The 22,810-nt window shown below is 39.5% G+C and overlaps 1 protein-coding gene across 5 annotated transcripts in view; it reads left to right on the top strand.

Moving 5' to 3' along the window:
• The first annotated feature begins 1,489 nt into the window (after positions 1 to 1,489).
• Positions 1,490 to 22,810, top strand: part of LOC308073782 (glutaminase kidney isoform, mitochondrial-like) — a 65,983-nt gene continuing 44,662 nt past the window's right edge. For 4 of the 5 annotated variants that reach the window (XR_013932042.1, XR_013932043.1, XR_013932044.1 and 1 more), the window contains exons 1-6: positions 1,490 to 1,920; positions 13,203 to 13,299; positions 15,412 to 15,533; positions 15,885 to 16,014; positions 18,131 to 18,210; positions 22,126 to 22,289. Coding sequence is in view for 2 of the 5 variants with exons in the window: in XM_080412923.1 (XP_080269049.1) it covers positions 1,664 to 1,920; positions 13,203 to 13,299; positions 15,412 to 15,533; positions 15,885 to 16,014; positions 18,131 to 18,210; positions 22,126 to 22,289 (850 nt within the window). In the remaining 3 variants the exon portion in view is untranslated. The remainder of the gene's footprint in view (positions 1,921 to 13,202; positions 13,300 to 15,411; positions 15,534 to 15,884; positions 16,015 to 18,130; positions 18,211 to 22,125; positions 22,290 to 22,810) is intronic. The other variant, XM_080412924.1, reaches the window with a different exon arrangement.

Genomic DNA, 22,810 nt, shown 5'->3' with positions numbered 1-22,810 from the left:
TATAATATTAATAAATATCTCAGCTATCGGACACTGTAATATATATGTAATGTATAATAATATAATATTAATGAATATCTCTGCTGTCGGACACTGTAATATATATGTAATGTATAATAATATAATATTAATGAATATCTCTGCTGTCGGACACTGTAATATATATGTAACGTATGATAATATAATATTAATAAATATCTCTGCTGTCGGACACTGTAATATATATGTAATGTATAATAATATAATATTAATAAATATCTCTGCTGTCGGACACTGTAATATATATGTAATGTATAATAATATATAATTAATAAATATCTCTGCTGTCGGACACTGTAATATATATGTAATCTATAATAATATAATATTAATAAATATCTCTGCTGTCGGACAGAAACCAGCTATGTCCAAAATATTAACTTTTCAGGAAATTCACGTTTTTAAAACAACACAACACTGCCTCATCAAAGTTAGTGACTTATACATTGTCAGATACTTGAATGTGACCTTATATTATCATCACTTTACCCACATACATTATATTATGTTATAATGATATTAAATACATTATTTTATTATTATTATATTAAATACATTATATTATCATGACTTTACCCAAATACATTATATTATATTATATTATATTATATTATATTATATTATATTATATTATATTATATTATATTAAATACATTATATTATGATCACTTTTCCCAAATACATTATACTATATTATTATCATATTAAATACATTATATCATATTATTATTATATTAAATACATTATATTATCATCACTTTACCCAAATACATTATACTATATTACTATTATATTAAATACAATATATTATCATCACTTTACCCAAATACATTATATTATATTATTATTATATTAAATAGATTATATTATATTATTATTATATTAAATACATCTTATTATATTATTATTATATTAAATACATTATATTATCACGTGTATACACGTGTCACGTGATGTGTGTGTGTGTGTAATGTGTAATGTATATATATATATATATATATATATATATATATATATATATATATATATATATATATATATATATATATATATATATATAATTCACGTTTTGTCCGCTCATTTTTTCTCCTTCTATTTATGGAGTCGTGCGTCATTTGACGTACACACGTGACGTCATTTGACGGACACACGTGCCGTCCAATAGAACGTGGGAATGACGTCACTGGGCGTCGTGTTTCCACGTCCAAAGCCTGAACTTGTACTTATGCTCCGCCGTGCCGCGGTGTTGCGTGCACGAGAACAACGCAGATCTACAAGCTCACCACGCGTCGTGGAGGCGACGTGCAGTGAGCTTGTAGATCTGCGTTGTTCTGGGGGTGGGGGGCTTCGGGTATGCGACCAATAGCGGTGTCTAGTGGGCGGGGCCTAGTGGCGGTGGTGACCAATAGAGGCGTCGGGTGGGCGGGGACTCTGAGGCTGAGTATTTATAGCTCCGTCAGACGGGTTTGTTCTGTTTCAGCTCAATGTGAACGACATTCACTACTTTAACTTCTTTAATTACTTTACTTTAACTACTTTAACCACTTTAACTACTTTAATACTTCCATTCATCTCGTGGATTTAAAGGTCTTTTCTCCTTCAGGACGTCTGGCTCCACATTGAGATGTTCTTCTATCTGAGGCCACAGACCTCAGTGCTGAGGAGAGCCTGGATCTACACATCTAACCACAACAGATCTCACAGCATCAACACGCCATGTGGGTCTGTTGGTAGGAGGCTGCTGGGGGGTCCGCGGGCCCCACGTTGGACCCCCGGCTCTCCTCCTCCTCATCATCATCATTATTATTATTATTATTATTGCACTAAAAGTGACTCTGTTGCCCCGACGACCAGCCCCGCCCCCGATACCAGCAGCGAAAAGTAATTACTATTTATTATTAATATTATTATTATTGTTATTATTATTATTATTATTATTATAGTTATGATCAGATACATGATTAATCGGCTTATCGTGATGTCAGTGTCTTTACTGTCACCTCTGAGTCACCGCAGACATCCTGCTGCTCTGTCTCTGTAGATATAGATCTATAGATCTACAGATCTATCTACCGCTGTGTCAGGCTGTCAGGTCCATGTTATTCACTAGACCGTCTGTAGTGAAGATAATAAGATAATAATATAATATAATATGACATCCTGCTATAGAGCCTGGTATCTCTGTTAGCCATGTTCACATGAGGAAGCGTCATGGCGCCACTTGTTCCTGTTTTTTGAATGTTTTACATGTACAACCCATACATCTACATAAACGTTCACATTTCTAATATAAAGTGCTGACCTCACGGCCACGGATGTTTCAAGTTAAAGTGCCTGGGTCTATGTACCCTTATCTTCCGTATTGTTCAATAAAAAGCTTATTAATCCGATCGGCGGCCATTTTCATTTATTTTATTATTTTTGTATTAGTATCAACGTGCAGTACATCTCCCAACGGATAGGGGCGCGTAGTTGAAAGCATATAGTGAAAATTCGAAGAAAATGGCCACCAATTGGATTAAAATGCTTTTTATTTAACATTACGGGAGATACGGGTATTTAGACCATGGCGCTTTAACTTGTAACATCCATGACCGTGAGTTCAACACTTTATATTTGAAATTTGAACGTTAATGTAGATGTACCGGTTGTAAATGTAAAATATTCAAAAAACAGGAACAAGCAGCGCCATGACTGTCATGGTATGACGGTCATGTTTCAGGACTGTCTCTGCATGAGCCGCTGTGTCAGCTTCATGTTATTCTGTCTATTAGACTTTAGAAACTGTAGTTAATATAATAATATAACCTAACACTAGGTATACTCTTAGTTGCTTGTTTTAGAAGACTTCTGGTGATTAGTAGTTTTCTTGCCTACCTATGCTGAATGCACTTATTGTCGCTTTATTGTCGCTTTGGATAAAAGCGTCTACTAAATGACTGTAATGTAATGTATATTATTATAAATCACTATACTGTCTATTAGACTTTATAAACTGTAGTTAAAGGTAGGGTAAGTGATATTTTTTGGTTAAAACAAAAAGTATTTTGTTAAAAGGTTAAAATACTATATTCTGATAGTAATCATTGCTATAGAGTGTTTTTTCAGGAACAGATGTCTCAATCTCAGCCAATCAGGAGAAAGTACCAATTTTTAAGCTTAATTTGTATAGTGTTCCAGTTCCAATTTTGTCTGCTAATTTCTTAGTGTCATCACTTCCAATTTCACTTGTTTAATCTGTGTCCTGATTGAGTTCTCTGTCCTGGTTGGATAAAATTGGAAATGAAACTGAAACTGAAACGAAAATGTATTTTCTGTTTAATAAAGAGGTGGAGAGACAAGGAGACTCCTAATACTGAACAAACACTCTATAGCAATGAGTACTATCAGAATATAGAGCTATTTAACACTTATTTTAACCAAAGCAAATCACTTACCCTACCTTTAATATAATAATATAATATGACATCCTGCTATAGAGGCTAGTATCACTATACTGTCTATTAGACTTTATAAACTGTAGTTAGAATAATAATATAATATTATAATATGACATCCTGCTATAGAAGCTAGTATCACTATACTGTCTATTAGACTTTATAAACTGCAGTAAAGATAAATACAACTATTTCTCTGCTCATTGAAACAATAAAGGCTGTTGACAGAATATTCTCTGACGTGTTTTATGTAAAAATACACTTTATTATAGAAAAATAATAACGTCATCTAGACAGTTGTTATTTTAGTTACTCAAGTGCGCCACCTACAGGTCTGGTCAATGGCATTTCTCCACCGCACTTGAGTCATATTATTTTACAAGTGACCCACCGCAGAGACAAGTCTTTATAAACTGTAGTTAATATAATAATATTAAATGATATAATAATATAATATTAATAAAGATGTATGTAATATTATATAAAGATGGCGGTCTGACACGTGACCCACCGCAGAGACAAGTCTTTATAAACTGTAGTTAATATAATAATATAATATGATATAATAATATAATATTAATAAAGATGTATGTAATATTATATAAAGATGGCGGTCTGACACGTGACCCACCGCAGAGACAAGTCTTTATAAACTGTAGTTAATATAATATTATATAATAATATAATATTAATAAAGATGTATGTATTATTATATAAAGATGGCGGTCTGACACGTGACCCACCGCAGAGACAAGTCTTTATAAACTGTAGTTAATATAATATTATATAATAATATAATATTAATAAAGATGTATGTAATATTATATAAAGATGGCGGTCTGACACGTGACCCACCGCAGAGACAAGTCTTTATAAACTGTAGTTAATATAATATTATATAATAATATAATATTAATAAAGATGTATGTATTATTATATAAAGATGGCGGTCTGACACGTGACCCACCGCAGAGACAAGTCTTTATAAACTGTAGTTAATATAATATTAATAAAGATGTATGTAATATTATATAAAGATGGCGGTCTGACACGTGACCCACCGCAGAGACAAGTCTTTGAAAGTCATAACAGTGTCTTTGTTTCAGTGAGAAGTGACTACAGTTCAGAGCGCACGTTACAGTCAATGAGGACAACAGTGTTTCATTCATGATGAACATTATGCTTTTATATGTAGTTTATGGTTGCTAGGCTACAGTGAGTGTTTAAACTACATTTAATAAGTTTAGTAATCCTTGACGTCATCAGAAGCATGATTATTCATAACAGGCGTAGCCTTGATCAGAAGCATGATTATTCATAACAGGCGTAGCCTTGGCATAATGCCAAAAATATGATACAAATGTGTTTAAACAGTAGTATAGTATTATAACACAATAATAATATACTACACACCATACACACAACGATACACTACTACACACAACGATACAATACTACACACCATACACACAACGATACACTACTACACACCACCATACACACAACGATACAATACTACACACCATACACACAATGATACACTACTATACACCATACACACAACGATACAATACTACACACCATACACACAATGATACACTACTATACACCATACACACAACGATACAATACTACACACCATACACACAATGATACACTACTATACACCATACACACAACGATACACTACTACACACCATACACACAACTATACACTACTACACTGATGTTATAAACGTAATAAACACCACGTAACGGTAAAGTACACATTAATGCTACACACTGAACGCATGCAGGCTGTTGCTGCCATGTGTGTCAAAGTGAAACTGTGTGTGTGTGTGTGTGTGTGTGTGTGTGTGTGTGTGTGTGTGTGTGTGTGTGTGTGTGTGTGTGTGTGTGTGTGTGGGGGGGGGGACCTATAGGACTATACATCAACAGTAACTCATGCATTGTACTCACTCATTTTAATGTATTTTATTTTAGTTCATGTACACAAAACAATGGGGGCGGGGTCTTTCTGTCAGGGCGTGTGATGTCTGCTGTCATGCTGTCAGGGCGTTCCACACTTTGATGTCAGAGTAGTAGAATGTTCCCATGTTTGTTCTATAGATGGGTGTTACCAGATCATGGCTGCTCCCTCTAGTGGTGTGTCTGTGCGTGTCACTCACTGTGGAGAAGTAGTTAGTCAGGTATGAGGGCATTGAAGGAATTGTGGGCATTGTCCCTTTAACTATTTTAAATACAAATACATTTTTTATTTGATGAACCCTGTCTTCTACCCTGAGCCATCCCAAACTAGCAAAGTGTTGGAATCAGGTGGGTCATGGGCTTTAAGGCAGAGAAGTAGTCGTAGCAGTTTGTTTTGGGAGGTCTGAAGCTTAGTTTTTGGTGACACTAAGATGTTGTAGAACCATGAGGTTAAAGCATAATCATTGAATGAGGCTCCAGCCAGAGTCTTGAGAGCACTTCTGTTGACAAAAGAGGAAATTCTGTGCAAAAATCGTGTTTTTTTATTCACTTTCTTGATCACCTTTGATGCCATTTTTTCACCCGTCAGTTTGTTGTCAAGAATACCTCTTCTTTGCTTGATATTACTATAATGTCAACTCTGACCTTGAAATCATTTGCATATGCCCTACTAAGGGAATGTTTGGACCCACAAATAATGGATTGTGTTTTACCGAGTTTGTTACTGAGGGTTTCCTCAACTTGCATTTTGACCTCGCCCGAGATCAGGAGTGCTGAGTGCTGAGAACCATGCATGTCGAGGACATGAATGGTTCCATTGACGCCTGCTATAGTGAACCCTACACTAACCCTACTACTAACTACCAACTAACCCTTAGGTTAGTTAGGTCCTAACCCTATACTAACCCTACTACTAACTACTAACTAACCCTTAGGTTAGTTAGGTACTAACCCTACACTAACCCTACTACTAACTAACCCTTAGGTTAGTTAGGTACTAACCCTACACTAACCCTACTACTAACTACTAACTAACCCTTAGGTTATTTAGGTACTAACCCTACACTAACCCTACTACTAACTAACCCTTAGGTTATTTAGGTACTAACCCTACACTAACCCTACAACTAACTACTAACTAACCCTTAGGTTATTTAGGTACTAACCCTAACCACTTGTTCTCTTCCCTCCTGCTGTAGTGATTCAGTTCATGTTGTAGTGTGAAATCCATATGTGTGTACGTGTAGTGTGTGTGTAGTGTGAAATCCGTGTGTGTTTAGTGTGAAATCCAGATGTATGTGTGTGTAGTGTGTGTGTGTAGTGTGAAATCCAGATGTGTGTGTGTAGTGCGTTTAGTGTGAAATCTAGATGTGTGTGTGTAGTGTGAAATCTAGATGTGTGTGTAGTACTTTACTTTACTTTATCTGGACAGGACAGAGCATATTAATGGACGTCACATGGACGTAAATACACCGGATTTAGAAAAGATGCTAATTTTCATCCGCAGTCCTCACACAAAACATAAAATCAGAAAACATACAGACAAACGGTGGAATACATTTACATAACATTACATAGGGAACACAGCATAAAAATAAACCTAAAACATGATCACAAATGGTTGCAGCTTTGGTTTTCAAGCAACCATCTTTTCAGATTGAATCTAAAAGATGGAAATGTAGCACAATCCCTTATGCGCAGAGGGAGGCCATTCCATGCTACACAACCCTGTACTGAGAGGACATTTTAGTGTGTGTGTAGTGTGAAATCCAGATGTGTGTGTAGTGTGTTTAGTGTGAAATCCAGATGTGTGTGTGTAGTGTGAAATCTAGATGTGTGTTTAGTGTGAAATCTAGATGTGTGTGTAGTGTATGTGTAGTGTGAAATCTAGATGTGTGTGTAGTGTGTTTAGTGTGAAATCTAGATGTGTGTGTAGTGTGAAATCTAGATGTGTGTGTGTAGTGTGTGTAGTGTGAAATCTAGATGTGTGTGTAGTGTGAAATCTAGATGTGTGTGTAGTGTGAAATCCAGATGTGTGTGTAGTGTGTTTAGTGTGAAATCCAGATGTGTGTGTAGTGTGAAATCCAGATGTGTGTGTGTAGTGTGTAATCCAGATATGTGTTAATGTTCCACACGTGGAAGTGTGTTTGAGACTATGAGGTGATCGTAGTGAGGACCAGAGGACATGTAGAATGTAGATCTATAGGACCAGAGGACATGTAGAATGTAGATCTATAGGACCAGAGGACATGTAGAATGTAGATCTATAGGACCAGAGGACATGTAGAATGTAGATCTATAGGACCAGAGGACATGTAGAATGTAGATCTATAGGACCAGAGGACATGTAGAATGTAGATCTATATACATGCATGTAGAATGTAGATCTATAGGACCAGAGGACATGTAGATCTATAGATCCAGGTCATGAAGCTTAGAGGCCAACTGAGGAGTATGAACTGGCTGAACTTTGACCTCCTCTCTGGTTAATCAGCAAACCTAATAATCATTATTAGGTAGTAACTAGTTAATGTTTGAAAGTCATTGCAGTTTCACGTTGAGGCACTTGAGGTGTGTGTGTGTGTGTGTGTGTGTGTGTGTGTGTGTGTGTGTGTGTGTGTGTGTGTGTGTGTGTGTGTGTGTGTGTGTACTATAGTCATACTGGCCCTCATTTATCAACGCGGCGCAGACCAAATAATGGGCGTACGGCGAGATCACCGCAACTTTCGGCATTTATCAATATATCCTGACGTTTGCTTCATCCTACCGCTGATATCTCACGTCTGGTCGATAGCAGTTGTTGACTTTGGCTGTGCCCGTTTATTCCATCCTAGACCTGCGGAGCAGCATTGTCTGACTGTCTGACAGGCATCTGGACACATAATCCACTCCTAAATGTATATCTACAGTACACTAATAAATAATCCCTGTGAAAATATAACATTTTATAAAGTAATTTAAACAAACTGCTTTAACAGTCATTCGGTTAAGATTGCAGATCTGGCTGCATTGGCTATTTGAAAATAGCAGATCTGCAAGCTCACAATGGGTCGCATCGTGACGCGTTGTGAGCTTGTAGATCTGCTATTTTCAAAATATACGAGCGCTTCTGCAAGCGCATTTTCTGGACTCCCGACCATCTTTTCATGGACAGTGAGGTGTACAAACTTACAGTAGCTTGTCCTATGGTATGGAGTTATGTCATAGAGAGTTTTGAAGACTACAACCTGGCTGGGTTTAGGATATAAACCCGACGCTCCAATCGCTTATTAACGTGGCGGCACGGAATCACTGCAGCCTGCCCGAGTCTGACTGCTTTATTTTAGTGTAACTCGAACGCGCACTGCTCCGTATGGGGTAAATAAATTAATATGCAAACGTATTCCATTCATGGCGATGTGATTGGTATCATAATATGTCATTCATGTAGGCTTTCATGTAGAGAATTTCTGTCTCCATCATTAGAACAGATTGAAAATAACTTTATACTTGAATTTTAACCTCTTGAACACAACTTGTAGATTTGCTATTTTTGGCGGAGAGATGGAAAAAGAACGCGCCAAGTACAGTTTCACTAAGTCTAGTCTAGAGGGTCTAAGTGGTTGAACTGAAGTGATATCCATGAATTACAAATATGATCAAAGTATTCTGAGGCACCCTAGGGTGTCACGACACGACACCCTAGGTTGCCACAACACACTAGGGTGCCAAGACACCCACATTGAGAAACCCTGAGCTACAGCATATCGTTGCTGTCGGGCAGAAACCTTGCATCTCCATGTTTCAACTTTGTATTTTTATTTATTTATTTTACATTTATATCCTATACTTGTGTCACACAAACATAGTGAAAATAGCTGATCTACAAGCTCACAACTTGTCACAGCACGACACATTGTGAGCTTATAGATCAGCTATTGTTTTGGGGGGAGGTGTGTGTGTGTGTGTGTGTGTGTGTGTGTGTGTGTGTGTGTGTGTGTGTGTGTGTGTGTGTGTGTGTGTGTGTGTGTGTGTGTGTGTGTGTGTGTGTGTGTGTGTGTGTGTGTGTGTGTGTGTGTGTGTGTGTGTGTGTGTGTGTGTGTGTGTGTGTGTGTGTGTGTGTGTTGCCCTGGTTTTACCTGGAGTGTTTGTTCTCTAGACAGGTGTGTGTGTACACATTTAGAAGTGCTGACTCTGAGCATTATTCAGTGTGACAACAAGGTACTGAAGCAAACATCCTTACAATACTCTCCCTCCATTCGCTCCCTGTTGCTCCACCAACCCTACAACCCCTCCCACTCACTTAGATCAGCTAACACAATAATGCTGTCTGAACCTTCTCTAAAACACCCTGGACAACGCTCCACACGTCCTAGACTCTTCTCTCTTCTCTAAAACACCCTGGACAACGCTCCACACGTCCTAGACTCTTCTCTCTTCTCTAAAACACCCTGGACAACGCTCCACACGTCCTAGACTCTTCTCTCTTCTCTAAAACACCCTGGACAGCGCTCCACACATCCTTGACTATTTTCTTCTTCTCTAAAACACCCCGGACAACGCTCCACACGTCATAGACTCTTCTCTCTTCTCTAAGACACTCTGGACAACGCTCCACACGTCCTAGACTCTTCTCTCTTCTCTAAAACACCCTGGACAACGCTCCACACGTCCTAGACTCTTCTTTCTTCTCTAAAACACCCTGGACAATGCTCCACACGTCCTAGACTCTTCTCTCTTCTCTAAAACACCCTGGACAACGCTCCACACGTCCTAGACTCTTCTCTTTTCTCTGAAACACCCTGGACAACGCTCCACACGTCCTAGACTCTTCTCCCTTCTCTAAAACACCCTGGACAACGCTCCACACGTCCTAGACTCTTCTCTCTTCTCTAAAAGACCCTGGACAACGCTCCACACGTCCTAGACTCTTCTCTCTTCTCTAAAACATCCTGGACAACGCTCCACACGTCCTAGACTCTTCTCTCTTCTCTAAAACACCCTGGACAACGCTCCACATGTCCTAGACTCTTCTCTCTTCTCTAAAACACCCTGGACAATGCTCCACACGTCCTAGACTCTTCTCTCTTCTCTAAAACACCCTGGACAACGCTCCACATGTCCTAGACTCTTCTCTCTTCTCTAAAACACGCTGGACAACGCTCCACGTGTCCTAGACTCTTCTCTCTTAATATTTCATGTATTTTATGAGGTGTATTTAATAGAGCGTTGTGTGAATCATCATGGCATGATGTTGGTTTTATTAATCCGTTGGGATCCACAGCGCCGGGCGCAGTGGGCGGGGCTTATTTCAAGGGCATTCCAGGAATTCAAGTCCCCGTCTGACCCGGCATGACCCCTGCTCACCGCCTACCAGTGTTGCCATGTCGGCTTATTATAGCAACTTTGGGCTTCTTTTTCTGTAAAGTTGCTTGTACATTTTGGGAGTTCAGGGTTGCGTTTTTTTGGGCTTTAATTAATGTATTTGTCTCTAACCCCCAACTGAAAACGTTTTGTGCCAGGGAGCCTGTTCCAGATGTGTTGTTAGAATGTTTCAAAAACTTCCAAATATTCCACATTTTATTTCAAGATTCTTTTTGAAATAGCCAATCTACAAGCTCACAACATGACGCGTTGTGAGCTTGTAGATCAGCTATTTTCTAATAGCCGCTGCATATAGGTTTAAAGTAGGCCTACTCATGTGACTTGATAGTAATAGTAATAGTCACTTCTTTTGGTTTGCTTGTTTTCATAGACCTGGCAGCTTATTTCTCTCACAAAATCTGGCAACACATACACACACACACACACACACACACACACACACACACACACACACACACACACACACACACACACACACACACACACACACACACACACACACACACACAATGGCCCTCATTTATCAAACGTGCACAGACAAAAAAACGGGCGTACGCCAAGATCACCGTCACTTTCAGGATTCATAGATCTCTAGTGACTTTGACTTTGTACGGCCCGCGATGACGTGATGATGTCATCATTATCAGCTGAATCACATGACCTGTATTATCTGTCTCAGCCAAGCAGTGAAGGAGAGCAGCCACAATAATGTTATGAGTGACCTTTGACCTGCTATCGCTGAAAGCTTTTTAAAAATCTGGCACAAATCTTCTCTTCTGGGGTCCCTGGGGGTAGTGGGGGTCCCTTGGGGTAGTGGGGGTCCCTGGCACAAAACCTTTTCCGATGGGGGTCCCTGGCCAAATACGTTTTAACTATTCTTTTATTTAGAGTAGACAATATTTTTTTAGCCCTTTTTCTCCCCAATGTAGTCGTTATGTTTCCTCTTCACACACATGTCTGTGTTGTCACTGCTGTCGTATCCTACTGACCTGCCAGTGAGGAACCCCCACCGGGAGGACGTAGAGCCTTCATCCCGCCCAACACTCCCCGCTGAGCCCGTAGGAGTAGGTGCAATGACCGATATCACCCTCCTCCTCCTCCCCGCCCGGCTTCCCTCCCGGGCCAATTGTGTTCGTGTAGACGCCCGACAAAGCCGGATACACCACGGTGCATTCGAACCCACAACCTCAGTGGTGGTGGGCAGTGACTTTACCACTGCGCCACCCGAGCGCTAACCTTTTAATTTAGGGTTCCTTGACATAATTTTTTTTGACAATCACTGGTTTAGAACCTGTGTGTGTGTGTGTGTGTGTGTGTGTGTGTGTGTGTGTGTGTGTGTGTGTGTGTGTGTGTGTGTGTGTGTGTGTGTGTGTGTGTGTGTGTGTGTGTGTGTGTGTGTGTGTGTGTGTGTGTGTGTGTGTGTGTGTGTGTGTGTGCTAATGTATAATAAGTATTAATGTAATAATAACTGCATGTCAGTGTTGTCTCCATCATGCCTGATTGTTAATGCATTTTTTTTTGTTTTTTATCTCTGCATGTTTCTTTATGTCTGTCTGTCTGTCTTTCCGTCTTTCTTTCTTTCTTTCTTTCTGTCTGTCTGTCTGTGGTTCTGGTTCTGCCTGCTTTATGTTGTATGTAAGTATAAATATGACTCATTTCATATCATAGAAACTAACTCTAGAGTTGTTATGTTATCCTGCATGTTCTCCTTGCATCTTAGTCAGTTTGTTTTACTTCCCTGTACATGTTTAATTACATACATGTACATGTTTATTTACCTACTTGTGCATGTTTATTTACATACATGTAAACATTTGCATACATGTACTATTTAGTCTTATATAGTCTTATAGACACCTGGTAGTGATATAGATATAATCTACTCTACTATATATATATATATATATATATATATATATATATATATATATATATATATATATATATATATATATATATATATATATATATATATATATATATATATTATAATTTAACAACATTTATTCATGTATGTAACTACTGTACATATATGTAAAGCCAGAAGGGTCATACATATCATGTCTCTTACTTAGCGTGTGAATAATTTCCAACAGTGTTTTATTTTGAAGTGATTATTTTGGGCCTTTATTTCAAAACTAAAAACAACAGAAAAAGTGAATTCACTGCAAAGCTGAGGAAATGTTTTAAGTTAATATTATAAGTGCATTAGTTTGTATTGTCATCTTACGTGTGTGTGTGTGTGTGTGTGTGTGTGTGTGTGTGTGTGTGTGTGTGTGTGTGTGTGTGTGTGTGTGTGTGTGTGTGTGTGTGTGTGTGTGTGTGTGTGTGTGTGTGTGTGTGTGTGTGTGTGTGTGTGTGTGTGTGTGTGTGTGTGTGTGTGTGTGTGTGTAGGAGAAGACATGCAGGCATCCTGCCCAGTCTGGAGGACTTGTTGTTCTACACCATCGCTGAAGGACAGGAGAAGATCCCTGCTCACAAGTTCATTACTGTAAGACACAGACACACACAGACAGGGTTGAGAACTGGATTATTATTATGTGTGTTATATCATCGCTGTCGGGCAGAAACCAGCTGCCTTTTCTCCATTTGTTTTTTATTCTTATGAATCAGTGCTATTGAACAGCCTTTACATCTGTGTGTGTGTTTATAAATCAGTGCTATTGAACAGCCTTTATTGTGTGTGTGGGTTTTACAAATATTGAACCAATGAAAAGTATTAAAACATGCTTCTGACTAAACCTCCTAACTCCATTGGATCCTCAAACTGTCAGTCAAACCTCCTAACTATCTTCACATTAATGGTGAAAAACCTCCTAACTCCACTTGAGCTTTAAATAAGAAAAAGAGTGCTAGACCCAAAGTCCAGTATACACATCAAAAGAAGGATTTCTTTTTAAATCCTAAAAAGAGTGCTAGACCCAAAGTTCAGTATACACATCAAAAGAAGGATTTCTTTTTAAATCCTAAAAAGGTAGCACATCAAAATTTCAATTAAATAGTGGACAAAGTACTCACATTTCCACTTTTTTTATTGGCACACACACGCACCAATAAATGAACGCTTATGCATTTCGGCTATGAGCCTTCCTCAGAGCATGCTCTGAGTCCACTTGAGCTTTTGTAATAATAAACAAAATCTAGTTTTCAAATAATTGTAGTGGAGTAAAAGTACAATATTTGCCTCTGAGATAAAGTGAAGTAGAAGTAAAAGTATTAGAAATACTCAAAGTGCAAATACCTCAAAATTGTACTTCAGTACAGTTCTTGAGTACATGTAGGCCTACTTAAAGACGTATGCGAAAAAAATGCTTTTCACTGTTCTCAGGTCAAATATTGATATGCGATTAAAATGCGATTAATTGCGATTAATTAATTACAAAGCCTCTAATTAATTAGATAACATTTTTTAATCGAGTCCCAGCCCTAGTATTTGGGTAAAGTGATGATAATATAATGTATTTAATATAATAATAATATAATATAATGTACTTAATATGACAATAATATAATGTATTTAGGTAAAGTGATGATAATATAAGAACACATTCAAGTATCTGACAATGTATAAAGTCACTAACTTTGATGAGACAGTGTTGTGTTGTTATAAAAACATATTATTTTTTATTTCCTGAAAAGTCAATATTTTGGTCAGCTGGTTTCTGCCCGACAACAGAGATATATAATATGTTATATAATATTCCAGGCTCTTAAAGGGATAGTTCACCCCCAAAATGACTTATTTTCTCTCGATTACACACCACATGGAGACTTGAATTCAAGGAGATTTTTGGGCGGTGAAACCGCCCCTATAAGTGAGGTTTGGATAATTGTACAACAAATCCTGCGCTGTGATTGGCCAAAAATTTACCCCGCCTAACCCTGCACCGTGATTGGCCAATCACAGTCTATTCAGGACTGTGATTGGCCAGTGTCACATGACACATGTGCATAGCCCTATATAAGAAACCATAACTTTAAAAAAACAATAAATTTGTTTTTTTAAAGTTATGGTTTCTTCCATCATAAAGAGTGTTTCAATAAATGTATTTATTTTTTGTACATGATTGGTTGACTCCATTCAGTATTGTGATTAGCTAGCAAGACACCGCCCACTTCACACAGGGTGTGATTTTTTTAGTTTTTGTCGCTTTCCCACGCAAATAATTTGATGAGCGGTGGCGGCTCCGATAGGAGACACAAAGTGTCGACTTTGAGTCTCCTACCGGAGACATTAGCATCTTACCGCTTGTCATCAAATAATTGGCTTAGGAATCTGACAAAAACAAAAAAATCTCCATGAATTCAAGTCTCCATGGGGTGTGTAATCCATAGAAAATAAGATTTTTTTTGGTTGAACTATACCTTTAAAACTACAGGCCTGTGAGGACTGTATTATTATGTATTACATTATATTATATTTGATATCATATTTCAGGCTCTTAAAACCACCGGCCTGAGGACTGTATTATTATATGTATTACATTATATTATATTATATCATATTTTATATCATATTTCAGGCTCTTAAAACCACCGGCCTGAGGACTGTATTATTATATGTATTACATTATATTATATTATATTTTATATCATATTTCAGGCTCTTAAAACGACAGGCCTGAGGACTGGAGACCCCAGGCTGAAGGAGACCATGGATACTCTGAAGGTCACCTTGAAGAACACCTCAGATGGAGTTATGTTGGATAAACATCTGTTTAAGAAGTAAGTTATTATTACATTATGAATAATTATTATCATTATAACATGTTGAATAAACTGTATAAGTAAATTATAATTATTATTATTACTAGCCCATACTAGTCTGTGCGTGCGTGCGTGCGTGCGTGCGTGCGTGCGTGCGTGCGTGGCAGTGTTTGTGTGCGTGAGTCTGCTAGATGTCAGCTGTAGCCTACTCCATGCTTTAGCAGCCTACCATAAGAATACTGTTCTAACACAGTCTGCTAGATGTCAGCTGTAACTCGATTAATAAGGTAACACTGGGTGGTCGCTGTGTGTTAGTTTTTTTTGCAGGTGTTTAATGATTTTGTGTGTGTGCGTGTGCGTGTGTTACAGGTGTGTACAGAGCAACATTGTTCTGCTCACTCAGGCGTTTCGAAAGAAGTTTGTCATTCCAGACTTCCAGTCGTTTGCGTCTCATATTGATGAGCTGTATGACAGCGCCAAGAAACTGTCTGGTGGACAGGTATGTTCTAATTATCATATCATATCATATCATTATCATTATCATATCATTATCATATCATTATCATATCATTATCATATCATTATCATATCATTATCATATTGATGAGCTGTATGACAGCGGTTTCCGTGATAAAAAACACTATAATCTACACCTTGGATCAGTTATATCAATCACAGCTGTGTTCAATTAGTTAGGATTTTATTAGTATAGTGTTATTTTGATTGATTTTAAGGCACAGATGCCATTGTATTAGGGACTAATAAATTGTGACTTACCTTTTTGATACACATGTTTCCGTGTCCAGTTCCTCATGGGATTTTCTGAGTGTTGTGTTCTCAAACCAAAAGTATTCTAAACTTACCAGTATAACCCGAACCTGTGAAAGCCTGAAAAGGAAAAAGTGTGTATATAGGGGACCTTCCTCTTTACAAAAGGTGGCGTAGTCGTTAAACAGAATTATTCAGATTGGATTCACAATAATCACGCACCCCGCACTTTATTGTGCATTGATATTTTATTGTTGTGAATTTGATACGAATTATTTATTAGAAGGACAAGATATTGGCAAGTCAAATGTGATTCAGCCCTGTTCACATATTTGGCTAGCAGTTTAGACGGGAAGCACATACGTAGTAACTAAAACAATATGAATTTCTATCAAATATCTTAGTTACAATGAGATTGAGCTAACAGTTTAGTTTAGTTTCTCTCTGTGTGGACGAGTTATCTGGCACAGTATTCTGGTAGACTCTGGACTGGCACACAGTCTTCTCTGGTAGACTCTGGACTGGTACAGTCTGCTGGTAGACTCTGGACTGGTACAGTCTTCTGGTAGACTCTGGACTGGTACAGTCTTCTGGTAGACTCTGGACTGGCACAGTCTTCTAGTAGACTCTGGACTGGTACAGTCTTCTGGTAGACTCTGGACTGGTACACAGTCTTCTGGTAGACTCTGGACTGGTACAGTCTTCTGGTAGACTCTGGACTGGTACACAGTCTTCTGGTAGACTCTGGACTGGTACAGTCTTCTAGTAGACTCTGGACTGGTACAGTCTTCTGGTAGACTCTGGACTGGTACAGTCTTTTGGTAGACTCTGGACTGGTACACAGTCTTCTAGTAGACTCTGGACTGGTACAGTCTTCTGGTAGACTCTGGACTGGTACAGTCTGCTGGTAGACTCTGGACTCGTACAGTCTTCTGGTAGACTCTGGACTGGTACAGTCTGCTGGTAGACTCTGGACTCGTACAGTCTTCAGGTAGACTCTGGACTGGTACAGTCTTCTGGTAGACTCTGGACTCATACAGTCTTCTGGTAGACTCTGGACTGGTACAGTCTTCTGGTAGACTCTGGACTGGTACACAGTCTTCTGGTAGACTCTGGACTGGTACACAGTCTTCTGGTAGACTCTGGACTGGTACACAGTCTTCTGGTAGACTCTGGACTCGCGCAGTCTTCTGGTAGACTCTGGACTTGCACAGTCGTCTGGTAGACTCTGGACTGGTACACAGTCTTCTGGTAGACTCTGGACTGGTACAGTCTTCTGGTAGACTCTGGACTGGCACACAGTCTTCTGGTAGACTCTGAACTGGTACAGTCTTCTGGTAGACTCTGGACTGGCACACAGTCTTCTGGTAGACTCTGGACTGGCACACATTCTTCTGGTAGACTCTGGACTGGTACAGTCTTCTGGTAGACTCTGGACTGGCACACAGTCTTCTGGTAGACTCTGGACTGGCACACAGTCTTCTGGTAGACTCTGGACTGGCACACAGTCTTCTGGTAGACTCTGGACTGGAAAGTTGCCCTTCCTGGTTTGTGCTGCCAGCCGCTGGAAGCCAGGAAGTGCTTTCTTGTAGAAGTTGTTCTTGTTGTGAATTATTATTGACGACTGTCTATAATCATTAATCATGTTGCCCTATTTGTAACGTTTTAGAAAAGCAACGTGAGGTTTCAGTTAACCTGGGTTATACAACGGCTGAGAGGGTGGAAGGGGTACATAGTAAACAGTGCCCTCTAGTGGCTGGGGGTCCTTGAAATGAAAAAGATTGTTGACAGAAACATTTGACCTCTGAGCTGACCTCTGAGTTGACCTCTGACCTGTGTGTCTCCAGGTTGCAGACTACATTCCTCAACTCGCCAAATTCAGCCCTGACCTGTGGGCTGTCTCCCTGTGTACGGTGGATGGACAGAGGTATGTACATTGTATATATATACATATATACATATATACATACACATACATACATACATACATACATACATACATACATAACATACTGTACCTGTGGGCTGTGTCCCTGTGTGCGGTGGATGGACAGAGGTATGTACATATATATAAACGTTAAATGTTACATACATGTGTGGAAACCCTCATACACATGTTACATGTGGGAACCCTTAGACATGTTCTCTACAAATCCATTTAAAAGGTAAATAAAGAAAAGAAAATAGACTTTACAACAGTATAAAAGTTATTGCCAACAAGCAGTGTTACAATAGAGACCAAACATACATTACCGGATGGACGTGTGTGTGTGTGTGTGTGTGTGTGTGTGTGTGTGTGTGTGTACATGTGTGTGTGTGTGTGTGTGTACATGTGTGTGTGTGTGTGTGTGTGTGTGTGTGTGTGTGTGTGTGTGTGTGTGTGTGTGTGTGTGTGTGTGTGTGTGTGTGTGTGTGTGTGTGTGTGTGTGTGTGTGTGTGTGTGTGTGTGTGTGTGTGTGTGTGTGTGTGTGTGAATTCCTTCACACGCGATGACTCATGCAGGAAACATTAGGTTTCCATGGTTACATGGTTTCTGGCTGAACCGTCCAATTGACTGATGAAGTGATTGTACAATTCCACTCTCTGTTTGTGTGTGTGTGTGTGTGTGTGTTTGCACAACAGAGGAAGTCATAAAGTCATAAACATTCCACATGCAGTGGAAAATATTCTTTGTCTCACGTGACTGGCCTAACCCCATTACAATAAATGCATTATTAGGGCCAGAGCGCTGCACCAGTGCTCTGCCCCCCCCCTCTACACACACACACACACACACACACACACACACACACACACACACACACACACACACACACACACACACACACACAAACACACACACACACACACAGTGCCACCGTAGGGAGAGGGAGATGCAGGTGAAAGTTGTCAAAGTGAAGTTGTAAAACGTCTTGGACAGAGGACTGGAATAATAACTGATCATCATACATCTCAAATAAAGGTCTAACCTTTGTTGCTGTTGGCATCTCAAATTGACTGGCCAAAATCCACCATTTCAGCTGTTGATTGCCTCTGTGGTTAAATGCACATACCGGCTCAACGAGCCATCGTCAACCTGCTAGTAGCCTCGATCTCCAGGCTTTTATTGTTTAGTTTTGCTAAAAAATAAAAGCCTGGCCCAACGAGTCGGTGTACTCGGTATGAGGAAGTGTTTCATTTCCCAACCAACCAGAGTGCAGTGGGCGTCGCTCGTAATGTTGTGTTAACGGGGCGGGGGTTGACGGACAGATCGGTGAACCAATGGGATCAGGCGCAGTCTCTCTCCGGCTCTATACACCCGCCCCTTTATACACGAAATCAGGAGGGTTGGGGCAGGCTAACCTGCTAGTGTTACACACATACATACATATACATATGTTACATACTAGAAGTTCGGGCAACTGCGCGGCCCGAACGTCTAGTGTGACGCGTCGTCCACTTCGCATCGCAGATCCACCTTACAGCCACCTCACAGTGTGAGAGAGAGTATTGTGTGAAAGTAGGGCAAAGTCGCTTATGATTTTCAGACATGGCAACGCTGTGGTGAAAAGTAAGGCAAATGCGCGTATAATCAGAGGACATGGCAACGCTGAGTGTCCTGTGCTCCCCTCTGTCCGCGGACCCCCTTGGAGTCTTGGGACACCCGCGAAACATCGTGGAGCCCTTCGGACCCCCGCGAAACATAGCGGACCCCTTGGGGGTTCCCTGGAGACCCTTGGGGGTTCCCTGGAGACCCTTGGGGGTCCCTGGAGACCTACAGACACAGCGAAGGAAAACGGAAAACTGTAAAGCCACAGCCACGCATGCAAGAGGTTGCACATGAACTCTGCAGCCGTACTGAGGCGCTCCAACACAAACACTCTGACGCTCCCCTAAATCCACTCCAGGGTTTGAAAATACCCACGTCACAAACGGGTGACGTGCATCACCGTTCCAATGACCAAAACTCCACTTCGGGATTTTACAAAGACCCACAAAAGTGTCGTGGGATAAACATTTACAAAAACAAAGTTTTTTTTCGTTTTTTTCGTTTTTGAAAAAAAAAGAAAACATGGGGGACCCCCTGGGGGTCTGCGGACCCCCTGGGAGTGTTGGGACCCCCGTGAAACATAGCGGACCCTTTTGGACCCCCGCGAAACATCGCAGCCATGCATGCAAGAGGTTGCACATGAACTCTGCAGCCGCACTGAGGCACTCCAACACAAACACTCTGATGCTCCCCTAAATCCACTCCAGGGTTTGGAAATACCCACTTCACAAACGGGTGACGTGCATCACCGTTCCAATGACCGAAACTCCCACCTCAGGATTTCGCAAAGACCCACAAAAGCGTGTGTGTGTGTGTGTGTGTGTGTGTGTGTGTGTGTGTGTGTGTGTGTGTGTGTGTGTGTGTGTGTGTGTGTGTGTGTGTGTGTGTGTGTGTGTGTGTGTGTGTGTGTGTGTGTGTGACATCCAACTGAATGTTTTCTCTAGCCTATATTTATCAAGTAATTCCAGCAGGGGGTCTTCAACAGGGGGGCCGGGACCCCTAGGGGGTCCTCAGAGTTACTACAGGGGGGTCTCCAAATCTTTGTGTGATAGGACCTTTTTATTTTATTTACATTAACCACATGAACCCTAAAATCCCTATATTCTGAGGGAACTTTAGAAGAGGTAGAGTGTAGAGGGAAAAGGAGCAGACCAAGTACAGAACTTTACTAAGTACTGAGAGTTTTAAATGTCTGATAAATACACTGATCACAGTGCTGTCAAACAAGTCTATGAAAAGGTTTAATCTGCAACACAATTTTTATACAATATGTAGTGGGGGTCCCTGCTTCATCTCTCCCTCAGCTAAGGGGTCCTTGACCTGAAAAACCTTGGGGACCCCTGCTGTAGTACCCAGAGTATACCCGCTCCCTCACGCTAAACTTAAATGACTTCTATGTTCCACTTCTCCCCAAAAGGACAACTTTATTTTCCATCCTGAATGACAAGTCTAACATTATTATTGCATTTTGTCTATGTGCAATAACTGCAAGCCAATGTTCAGAGGTTCAGTATTTGTCTTAATTTCTTTAATTCATATTTCTTTTGTTGGCAATAATTCAACTGTCAGCCAGTGTTTTGAGACATATTGACTTTTATTGCTACAAAATAAATAAACATTTTAAAAATGAATCATCAAAAAAATAGAAATGCCCTCCCAAATGATCGGATTAATTAATTATATGAAGATAAGATATAATATAATAATATTATAATGAGCATTAGTGAGGACCAATTATATGAAGATGAGATATAATATTATAATGAGCATTAGTGAGGACCAATTATATGGAAGATATAATATAATATTATAATGAGCATTAGTGAGGACCAATTATATGAAGATAAGATATAATATAATATTATAATGAGCATTAGTGAAGACCAATTATATGAAGATAGGTTGAAAACGAGTGAAGTAGTCCTATAATGAATGGTTATAATGAATGGTTGTAATGAATGGTTATAATGAATGGTTGTAATGAATGGTTGTAATGAATGGTTATAATGAATGGTTATAATGAATGGTTTTTGATTGATGTACTTTATTTAGTAAGACATGAGAACAACAGTACATGGAAGTACAAATTCACAATACAAGGTCTACTAAACTGGAAGACTCATTAAGCACTGAGCCTGTTTAAGATGAGATCCCCATTCACACAAATCATGATGAAATGAAATGGTCGTAATGAATGGTTATAATGAATGGTTGTAATGAATGGTTGTAATGAATGGTTATAATGAATGGTTATAATGAATGCTTGTAATGAATGGTTATCGTGTAATTAATAGTTAATCTCATATTTTACAGACATACAGTAGGAGACACTAAGGTTCCATTCTGTCTCCAGTCGTGCGTGAAGCCTTTGAAGTACGCCATCGCTGTGCACGACCACGGAACGGACTACGTGCACAAATTCATCGGCAAGGAGCCGAGCGGACTGAGGTTCAACAAGCTGTTCCTGGACGAGGATGGTATGTTTTATATCTATTTTAGATCATAATCATAACTTTAAATATTAATGTTATAATCTTCAACAAACTCTTCCTGGATGAGGGTGGCATGTTTATATATGTATATATTTAGGGTTAGCAGCACTCTGGAGAAGTGGAGGAGTCGTTAGGGTTATGGTTAGCAGCACTCTGGAGAAGTAGAGGAGTCTTTAGGGTTAGGGTTATGGTTAGCAGCACTCTGGAGAAGTGGAGGAGTCTTTAGGGTTATGGTTAGCAGCACTCAGGAGATGTGGAGGAGTCTTTAGGGTTAGGGTTAGCAGCACTCTGGAGAAATGGAGGAGTCTTTAATAATCAATTCAAGTCAATTTAATTGATAAAGCACATGTAAAGGGTTCACCAAAGTGCTGCACAGCATATAGCAACAAATCACAAGAGAAAACAACACTGTTACACAAAATGTATACAACAACACATTTAAAGTATTTACTCTATGAAGACAGTGGTACATTTGATTTAAAGTATTTACTCTATGAATACTGTGG

This window comes from Gymnoscopelus braueri (assembly GCF_963280865.1).
Source record: "Gymnoscopelus braueri genome assembly, chromosome: 18".
Classification (NCBI taxonomy): domain Eukaryota; kingdom Metazoa; phylum Chordata; class Actinopteri; order Myctophiformes; family Myctophidae; genus Gymnoscopelus; species Gymnoscopelus braueri.
Note: the sequence above shows the minus strand (reverse complement) of the source record. Positions and strands in the feature narration are given on the sequence as shown.